The sequence below is a fragment of the Propithecus coquereli genome, unplaced genomic scaffold, assembly GCF_000956105.1.
Source record: "Propithecus coquereli isolate 6110/MARCELLA unplaced genomic scaffold, Pcoq_1.0 Scaffold135, whole genome shotgun sequence".
NCBI lineage: Eukaryota > Metazoa > Chordata > Mammalia > Primates > Indriidae > Propithecus > Propithecus coquereli.
The window spans coordinates 4712851-4724042 of record NW_012137747.1 but is presented as its reverse complement, the minus strand read 5'-3'; the positions used below and the strand labels follow the sequence as shown (position 1 = coordinate 4724042).

Here is an 11192-nt window from a genome sequence, read left to right as displayed (position 1 = left end):
ACTTGCAGGAGTTGTATCAAGAACTTCATTGCATATCCTTGTTCATATTCACTAATTTTCAACTTTTTGCTACATTTCCTTATTATTCTCTGTCTTTTTACTTATATATAATTTGTATACATGATATATGTGTAATACATATTTATTTTTTCTGAATCATTTGAGAGTAGGTTGCAAAAAGCATATTTCTTACACTGTACAGACCCGGCTGGAGTACTGCACACCAGGTACCCTCATACCTTTCAAGGGTATCACATTTAAAGGTTTATATTGTGTGCCTGCCCCTTTTGGTGATGCTACTTTTGATCACCAGGACAGGGTGTCTGGTTTCTCCATTGTATTTTCTAATTTATCCCTTACAGCTAATAAGCAACTTATAAGAAAACATTTTGAGGCTATGTAAATATCTTAATCAGCAAACTCTCACCCTAGATTTAACATTCATGGATGATTCGTGCCTCAACCAACATTTTCTATGATGATTATGAAATGGTATTTTTCTAGCGCTACCACCCTGTCCACTTTTACCACTTGGCATTCCGAGCTCTATCACAGCCCTCCTTTGTCCGTTTTTCTCTCTCTTATCAGCACAGACTCAGTGGTTCCTGTTTTATTTTCTGGGTAAATCTTTAACTTTTTATTTTGATGCTTGAATCCAGTTTGGCCAATGGAAGCTCCTTCAAGTTGGCTTCCATATCTTTTTGTTTTTCCTGTGTTCTTTTTGATATGCCCTCATCTTTTATGTTTTTAAGTATTTACTTTTTAGTACAGAAGATTGTTCAGGCTCTTCTTGTACCATTCCTGTCCCAGCCCTAGAATCTACCATTTCTCAGTGGAACTGCAATTTATTTAAGTGTGGGATAGTATTTAGAAATCAGGATATGAGTGCTGAATGATTGTAAATTTAAATCTTCAAAGAGAATGTGTTTACATTGGTTGATAAATAGCAAATCAAAAGACACACTGTCATAGATACAAAAAGATATATGCAAGGTGCCAATTTTTTGTATCGTTACTTGTAGCATCGAAGAACTGGAAGCCAAACATGTTCATTCTTGAGTGTCATGAAACTATAGTGCATCTAGAAAATGGAGTGTGTGCACATAGTTGCACAAAGGAATGGGTGGGTAATATATCTACTGCTATGGAATGATCTCCAGGATATAACGTGTGTATAATATCCTACAATTTATTTAAAAGTATAAAATATGTTAATGATTATTCATGAAAGGGGGAATATAAACATTCTTGTTCATAATTTGCTTATATTAAAAGGGGGGAAAATAAATCAAACGCTTGAAAGTGGTTACTTTTTGGGAAAAGAGGACTTAGTATAGAGGATACAGGGATAGACACTGAACTTTTGACTGTAACTTGTTTTGTAGCTCTAAAGTTGGATCTAAGTAAATAAAGCAACATTAAATCAAAATCAATAAAAAAGTAGTCCCTAAAAATAAGTAAAAAGCAAATGATCCTAATGATACCAAATTGGTAGTCACATGGAAATAAATTATTTCAGCTGACTTTAAAGCAGTAGTTTGACTTTGGGAGTGAGTATTCCTGAGGACAAAAAGAATTACAAAGAGGCCAAGCTCGATTGCTCATGCCTGTAATCCTAGCACTTTGGGAGGCCCGGGTGGAAGGATCACTTGAGGCCAGGAGTTTGAGACCAGTCTGAGCAACATAGCAAGACACCTGTCTCTTCAAAAAATAAAAAAATTAGTCAGGCATGGTGGCGTGCACCTGTAGTTCCAGCTATTCGGGAGACTAGCTCGAGCCCTGAGTTTGAGGTTGTAGTGAGCTATGATGACACAACTGCACTGTAGCCCAGGCAGTAGAATAAGACCGTGTCTCAAAAAAAAAAAGGCAAAATAAAATCAAAGAAGTAAAAACACTAGCAATTTTGAATTTGAATTTCAAATACTAGTATAAGTTCTTTTTTTTTTTTGAGACAGAATAAGACTCTGTTGCCCAGGCTAGAGTGCCATGGCGTCAGGCTAGCTCACAGCAACCTCAAACTCCTGGACTTAAGCGATCCTTCTGCCTCAGCCTCCCGAGTAGCTGGGACTACAGGCATACACCACCATGTCCGGCTAATTTTTTCTATATGTTTTTAGTTGTCCAGCTAGTTTCTTTCTATTTTTAGTAGAGACGGGGTCTCTCTCTTGCTCAGGCTGGTCTCGAACTCCTGACCTCAAATGATCCTCCCGCCTCAGCCTCCCAGAGTGCTAGGATTACAGGCATGAGCCACCGCACCCGGCCTAGTGTAAGTTCTTAATGTATTTTCTCTAAAAATACACATATCCTAGCACATTCCATTAAAAACTCTTGAAAACAGTGACCAGTCCACTAGTGATAGATTTACCTAGTACACAGATTGCAAATTAATTTCCAATTTAAATAGAAGTAGGGCATTTTGATGAAATGGCTGAATTATAGCCTGAGGCAAGAAATATACAAGATGAGCTTGATGCATCCTTTTTTTTTTTGAGACAGAGTCTTGCTTTGTTACCCAGGCTCCAGTGAGTGCCATAGTGTCAGCCTAGCTCACAGCAACCTCAAACTCCTGGGCTCAAGCGATCCTCCTGCCTCAGCCTCCCAAGTAGCTGGGACTACAGGTGTGAGGCACCACATCTGGCTAATTTTTTGTTTCTATTTTTAGTTGATCAGCTAATTTTTTCTGCTTTTAGTAGAGATGGGGTCTTGCTCTTGCTCAGGCTGGTCTGGAACTCGTGAGCTCAAGCAGTCCTCTCACCTTGGCCTCCCAGAGTGCTAGGATTATAGGCATGAGCCACTGCACCCGGCCCTGGCCTGGTGCATCTTGTTATACCAGAAAGACAAGTAGTTATCAAAGACTACTCGAGATCTTGTCAAAAGGACTTACGAACTGATAAAGGGTTTCCTGTTGGCTAAAATTTAGAAATTGACAAGGATGCTGACAGTAGATTAAAATTCATCAAATAAATTCAAATCCATGAGTTCATCATGAGACTGAAAAAAATTATCGGTCTCCTTTGATGGATGCTAGTGATTGAACTCATTTTGAAAACTGGTAAATAAGAAAAACAAATGAAAATGCCTTTTATTTATGAACTATACCTCCAAGTTAAATATGGTGAGGGAAAGTTTCTCTTTATAGAAGTATTCCACCTAATCACCTAATAATGAAGAAATGATATATTGGGTAAATGAAGAATGATAAAATATCACCATTTTACTGCCTGTAGTTAGATAATAGATAAAGCCATATGCTCATCAATGGCTACTAAAAATATTAAGTATGAGCTGATGGGGAACTTTATAATGGATAGATAAGGCTTGACAGTACGTTAATCCACAGAGCATACTTAACTTCACCCAGAAAGAGACAACCAAACATCAAGTGCCTTCTGGTAGAAGTCCATGACACCACTTACAAAGTTTTCTTTGAATACTTTCAAGAATAACTGAACTTAAATCCAGTCGAGCCTCTATATGTAGCAGCCAGTTTATAAGAATTACAAGGGACAGAAAAGTATTTTAAAAGATACCACAGGGGTGCAGTTAGCAAAATCTAGAAGGCAAGAAAAACTACAGGAAAAACTACCTAATGTCTTCCACAAAATAGGATGCAAGAAAAAAAGGAAGGGGAACTTTCAGGTTAATAAAAGATATAAAAAATACATGAAATCGAATATAATGTGTGAATCTTGTTTGGATTTCTGTTCAATCATTGGAAAAAAACAGAATCATAAGACTAAAGGAGTAGCTTGGAGTGGATATTTAATATTATTTAATATACTTAATTTAATGTTAATATTATAATATTTTAATGTTAAAGAAATAGGTGATCTTTTAAGGTATACTTATATTGTGGATGTTTACAAATAACGTGTTTTATTTGAAATAGCATTGGTATGAGTTGATAATAGTGGAACTAGATGATAGATACATGGTAATTCATTATATTGCTCTGTAGTTTGTATTTGGAAGTTGTATATAAATATAAGCTTGAAAAGAAACTTGAATTTGAATTGCTGTTTTACATTTTAAATGTGGTATTTCTACTTAATTTACCCTAAGAAAACAATATAATTTTATCATAGTACTGATAAACATGGTGGTTTTTCTTTTGTAAACTAACTGAGGAAAAGAATTTAGTGTTTTTAATAATCTGCCTACCACTTTATTACTATTTTTCTAGTGAGGTTTATTAGGTCATTAAATATGAAATGTCCGATTTTGTATCAAAAGTGTAGTTTATTATATCTCAAACAAGAAGCAGTACAATTAATCAAAGTATGTGCCTAAACTGTTGACACAGTTTTGCCATCTTAACAGTAGCGTGTTTTGACAGCAGCAAAATAGCCTGGAGCAAGTGGCAATAAAATAGTGAAAGGTGTTTTCTGCAGCTTGTTGATAATTGAATATTTTTCCTTGAAAGAAGTGGTCCGAAGCCTGGACGAAGTGGTAGTCAGTTGGTGCAAGGTCTGGTGAATATGGTGGCTGACAGAGTTTCCAAGTCCAGTGTCTGCAGTTTGAGCAACATTGTTTGTTCAACATGTGGTCGGGCATTCTTTAGGAAGAGGATTGGCCTGCTTCTGACGAGTCTCAACTGATTAATCGCGAACTTCCTCATCATTTTGTCCAATTGATTGCAGTAGACATTCACTGTAATCGATCGATCAGGTTTCGTGAAGCTATAGTGGATAATACCAGTGCTGGACCACCAGATAGACACCATTAGAGTTTTTGGATGAATATTTGGTTTTCGACTCTGTTTTGGCACTAGCGTCTTTATCCAACCATTGTGCTGAATGCTTGTGATTGTCAAAAAGAATCCATTTTTCATCACATGTAACAATATGGTGTAGAAATGGTTTGCCTTCATGTTGTGACAGCAAAGAAAGGCAAGCTTTGAGACGATTTCTCTTCTGACGCTTATTTAATTCCTACGGTACCCATCTATCCAGCTTCTTTACCTTGCCCATTTGTTTCAAATGATCCAATATTGTTGGAATACTAACGTCCAACCTTGCTGCTAATTCACACATAGGTTGAGATGGATTCACTTCCATTACAGCTTTCAGCTCATCATTGTCCACCTTGGTCTCAGATCACCCATGTGGCTCATTTTCAAGATTAATCACAAGAACAGAACTTCTCAAACCATTGACATACTGTGCGTTCATTAGCCACATCCTTCCCAAACACTTCGCTGATATTTCGAGCTGTCTACGCAGCATCAGTTCCACGAGGGAACTCATTTTCAAAAATTACAAGAATTGTTGACTTATCTATGGTTTCACAAAAATTGCTCTAAAAATAATTTGAAAGGTAATCACAAGCCAAAAACCATGCATTCTAAAGACTGAGGATGTGCTGTCACAATAAAAATAAAACAAAAAATGTCAAAGTGAAAATGTCAAGATATCAAGTGTACTTGGTACTTGAGGAAATCAGACATTTCATACTTAATGACCTAATAATATACTTAATAAAGATAATTTTTAAGTGTTGTACAGATATTATGTTATATAAAAGATAAATAGTATGGGTTATTACCTAAAATGTTAGTCGGGGCTCAGAAATTTTTTTATAACCGAATAGTAATTGGTGAGTTTTATATAAGAATATATGCCTGTATGTGTTTTTGATTTATTTAGTCATCCATCTGCCCGTGAAACATACTGAGTTCTTCATTTAGTTTCATTTAGTGCTCAACATACAAAGAGCAATAGGTCAAAATCCTAGCACTCAAGGAATATGTGGTCTTAGGATACCAAAAACCAAAACAAAACACTAGTGATTATTACATCATATGCTCACAGCCAAGATAGTGGTGTGTACAGGAAGTTTTGGGAGTGCTGAGGAAGGATACTTAATTTAATGTTGGGTTGAGATGGAGCCAGGAGAGATTTGGAGTACTAGCCATGAAGTGATAGTCAAGAATTAAAGTGGAAAGAGAACAGAAGGAATGGTATGAAAGCAGGAAGTGAAGAGAACTGGCTTTCAGAGAATTACATGTAGTTTGCCATAGCTTGAACTAGATGTCTGAGTGGGAAACTGGCTGCCAGCAGGCTGGAGAATTAGGCAGAGACAAATTTCTGACAGCCTCATAGGTGTTTGAACTTTGTTTTAGAAAAACCAAAGACTTACAAAAGAAAATTAGACCATGATCAGCTTTTTATTTTAGAAAGGACATTTGCAGCAGTTGGCTGAAGTAAAATTACTTTATTAGGGAGAGGCATTTTACCTACTTCAGCTCAGAGTTTTATGTCTAAATATGGTTTTGTTTTGTTTTTTTTTCTAGCTCTATATTTTTCTTTCAATTTTTTGAATTTTCTTTGTAAGAAAATTTTGCAAAACATTTATATAATTCCAAACTGAAGACTCTATTCCAATCCCTGTTGCTTGTACTCTCTTCCATCCATCTATAGGTAACCATTTTTAAATTAGTTGTTAGTTTATGTTGCCATTGTTGCTTTTTTTCTTTCCTTTTTCTATTTTTTTTTCCTAATTTTGTTATACAGCAGTAGCCATTGTTGCTTTTTAAAAAGTATAAGTGAGTATGTATAAATATTTCCCTTTCTCATCCAAAGGAAACATACTGTAAACATTGTTTTATATCTTGTTTTTTTTTTTTTCCACTTAACTGTATCCTGGAGATCATTCTATAGCAGCAAATAAGATATTCCTTACTCTTTGCATATTCTTAATTCTAAAGAAGAACTCTATAAAATAAATGCTTCTAATACCCAACGTAATGACATTCTAATAATAAACCTATACTATTAGAGTAGCCTAGCCTCAGGCTGTTGCTTTCATCTCCAGCTAGAACTACTACTGCCTAAAGAACATGAAAGGAAAGATTTCTGTATTCACTTAAGAATTTTGTTTTGTTGAAAAGCAATTCTTACTAGCTATGCATCTGAAATGACTAGCAAAGATATATAATTAAGAATATAGGCCCATGACAGCTCCCAAATTTAATTATTGATCCATCTACTTTTTAAGTATTTATTGAGCACCCATTTATGTAAGGTATTATACTGGAAAAAATAAACAGTACCCTCAAGAAGCTTATAAGCAGTTAAAGAGATTCTCCTGCTTAACTCTTCTTTTCTGCAGAATTAGTTTAACAGCACTTTCTTCTAACTGTTCCCTGACTACTGTATCATCAAACTTAATTGTATCTTCAGTGCTCCCCACACACCTTGATCCATTGTCTTAAATATAGCACAGAATATTTATCAGTTTACATGATTGTCTCAGGGTTATAAGTTCTTTTAATGGTGAGGACCTTATCTCATCTCAGTCTCCCCAGTGCCAAACATAATAGTTTTCAGTAAGGTTTATTGAAATGGAAGATTTCTTTTACCCTAGTGAGTTAAAGGAAAAACGAAATTGTGTGTCAGGAAAAACATCTTCTCTAATAATCCTTGCTAAAATTTCTCTTAATGGATTCAAGTAACGTATGGTTTAAAAAAAAGTACGGTGCTGTTTTTGGATCTCAGAAGTGGTGAAAGTGATCTTGATAGTGTAACCGTTTAAGAAGCAAATTTTTGCTTACTGTTTCTATGAAGAAAAATATTTCATGAGTTTTTTTTGTTTTACTTTGTAATTTTATTTTTAGTTATGAATACATAATAGTTATATCTTTAGGGTACATACATGTGATGTTTTCATACAGACATACAATGTGAATTAATGAAATCAGGGTAATTGAGGTGTCCACCACTTTAGGCATTTAACATTTTTTGTATTAGGGACATTCCAATTCCATTCTTTTAGTTATTTTAAAGTGTACCCTAACTTATTGATTATAGTCACTTTGTTATGCTGTCAAATATTGTTCATTCTATCTAACTATATTTTTGCACCTATTAGCTATCGCTACTGTATCTCCCCCAACCTCCCCACTGCACTTCCCAGCCTCTGGTAGCCATCATTCTATTCTCTGCCTCCATGAGCTCAGTTGTTTTTAATATTTAGCTCCCACATATAAGGGAGAACATGTGAGATTTGTCTCTCTGTGCTTGGCTTATTTCACTTAACATAATGTTCTCCAGTTTCTTCCACGTTCCATTAGATTTTAAAAACATGGGTATGTTTGTTCATACTATATTATTATAATTTTTTTTAGGACAGAGTCTCGCTCAGTTGCCCTGGCTAGAATGCATCTGGCATCATTACAGCTCACTGCAATCTCAAACTCCTGAGTTCAAGCAATTCTCTTGCCTCAGCCTCCTGAGTAGCTGGGACTACAGGCACCCGCCACCACGCCTAGCTAATATTTCTGTTTTTTGTAGGGATAGAGTCTCACTCTTGATCAGGCTGGTCTCCAACTCCCGACCTCAAGCAATCCTGCCTTGGCTTCCCAGATGCTAAGATTACGGGCATGAGCCTCCATACCCAGCCTTTATTAATGCTTTAAACATCTATGTATCTTACTTGTGGAATCAAAAATCTTTCTGTAAAACTTTTATTTCTCTGTTTCCATGCAGAAACTTTTAAGTCCTTGCTTTGGAAAAAGAATTACTGTTAAGTTTGCAGTCTATTTTCTTAGAGTAATACCTCCATCTGGTGGCATTTTTGAAAATTACAGAGAGAACAGGAACCTTGTGTTTTCCTGTACATGCATAAACTGTATTACTTGTGGTTTCTCATAAAGCCAGATGAAATTACATCAAAAACTGACTCTACGATATGTACCAGAAATTTAATGCCCTAGTTTTCAACAATTCAAATGTAAACACCATGTAAACAAATGACCTTGGGGAATAATAATTTACAAAATCAACTGTTCAGACCATTTCTAGGCTACTTTGGACTAAGAATTAGAAATGAAAAAAAAGCATAGTTCCTCAGTGAGCTGTTAATTGCTTTCACATGTAAATATATAGCTGTTAGGAAATATTATGAGAATTTGTTGCTATTTTAAGATTTATTATTATAGAACCTTAAGGAATTTAACTGATTTTCTCACAGAGGCAGTATTACCGACTTTTAAAAAGTAAATTACATTTTATCATAGCTCAATTATAATAAATTATATTCTCCTAGTATGAGAGAACAGAGATAAAATCGTGAAAACAACGCAGAAACTACAAGTAAATTTCTACCTGTTACTGTAAGAATTTTTAACACATTTAATCTTGACGCAATTCCTGCTTTATAATTACTAGAGCTAAATAGCCTTGTAAAGGTAGGTACCATGGCTTAAACCTCTCGTTTTCCCAAATTCTAGCCCAGGTTGCTGTACGTGGGTATATTTTGCTTACTAATCTTAGTGCTTATATTTTAGCTAGAAATGTACTAAATCTATCAAATATGTCTTGTTATTATAGATTAATTAAATTTTTCCGTTTGGCCACAGAGAGTTGAAATATGAAATAAAATTTAATGATTTGGGGCTTTTTGATGACATTTATGAAAGATTAAATTCCTGATGAATTTTGTTTGAAATCTGTTTATTTTCACATTGTAGCCAGTCGGATGACGATTCTGGGTCACCTTCAGGCTCTGGATCTGGTTCAAGTTCTGGAAGCAGTAGTGATGGAAGCAGTAGCCAGTCAGGTAGCAGTGACTCCGACTCTGGATCTGAATCAGGCAGTCAGTCAGAGTCTGAGTCAGACACTTCCCGAGAAAACAAAGTTCAAGCAAAACCACCGAAAGTTGATGGAGCTGAGGTAATAAATACCCAATGAAAGGTAGATTTTTTTGTATTACTTTGGGAAAATTTAAAGGATGGTTTTATAACATTCTTAATCTAGCTTTCAGAAAAAAACAAAAAACATTTTAGACATTAAAATTTACTTTTGGTCATTCTCAAATCTGTGACTGTATGTCTGTGGACTAATTGACTTGGAAGAGATGTAGTCTGTAAGTATAAAACACCAAGTATAAAATACACAAGTAAAACCTTTTTGATCTGTTAGGCAGAAATTGAGTTTAAAAAATATTCATTGTCTCAGATAAAAATTAAAGTCTTCATAAGGTCTACTTGTTAACCTTATAGTACATGATCTCTACATTCAGGATCTTTAAAGGAGATACTTTATTGCCAAAAGCAGGAGGATTTAGTAGAACTCAGATTCCTCAAAGATAATTGGTAGAATAGGTTAAGGGTTGTTGTGTTTGAAATAAGCTACTCCAATATGTACTAAAATTTGTCTATTATATTTCATGGTAGTATACAGTGTTATTCAGACTACCAGTCCATAATGAGATAAGATACTTCAACCAGAATATAAATCAATGCTTATTCTTTCATGGAGAAAATCTTGCTATAAAAAAAGTCAGCTGAACTAAAACAATGTGCTAGTGACATAGTTGAATTTATATTCTGACTCTGCCTCTTCACCTCACACTAATAAGATGGGTAACCACACTGTGGGTATCACTAGTATAGCATATTACCACTTTGTTTTTGAAAATAATGCACTGAACGCCAAGAGGGTATTGATTGATACCATCTGTCTGTGAAACTTAACACATCATACATTTTTTATATACAACTAAAACTCAGCATTTTATTTTAATTATATTACAATGATACTGTACATAATGTGAGTAGGGAAAATAATTTATTATTTTGAGGCAGTGAAAATGCTGGTATAATTTTTCAAAATTAATCTTTTTCCTCCAGTTTTCTCAATACTTTGTCATTCACTGGTTCGTATTTCTATTATAGTTTTGGAAATCTAGTCCTAGTATTCTGGCCGTTCAGAGATCTGCAATGCTCAAGAAGCAGCAACAGCAGCAACAGCAGCAACGTCAAGCTTCATCTAATAGTGGATCAGAAGAGGTAAGCTTCCATTATGTGCTATTATTTTAAAAGTAAACATGATGACTAATCATTTAACTAGTTTTTATGAAATTATTCAAAGTATGAAAACAAGTGTTTTGAAAGAATAAATAGGAAATACTTATCAAGAATCTTAATCTAGATATTTCATTATCTAATTCCACTTCTAGGGATTAATCCAAAATAAGTAGTGGAAAATTTATGCACATTTGCTCATCACAGCAAAACTGGAAATAAACTAAATATGAGATCCAAGGAAATAGTTCAATGTGATATATACCAAGTATGTATGTGTACACACACATATTTGAATGAAGGAATATACCATTAAATCATTTATAATTGTATTTGCATAGAATATTAATAACAATTTTTAACATAATATTTTTTGTCTGATTAGTAT

At 34.6% G+C, this 11192-nt stretch overlaps 1 protein-coding gene across 1 annotated transcript in view; it reads left to right on the top strand.

Moving 5' to 3' along the window:
* The window catches only part of CHD1 (chromodomain helicase DNA binding protein 1), a 95252-nt gene that overhangs the window by 15132 nt on the left and 68928 nt on the right, over positions 1–11192 (top strand). Inside the window, exons 3-4 of the mRNA XM_012638799.1 lie at positions 9470–9671; positions 10676–10789. Of these exons, the coding sequence (XP_012494253.1) occupies positions 9470–9671; positions 10676–10789 (316 nt within the window). The remainder of the gene's footprint in view (positions 1–9469; positions 9672–10675; positions 10790–11192) is intronic.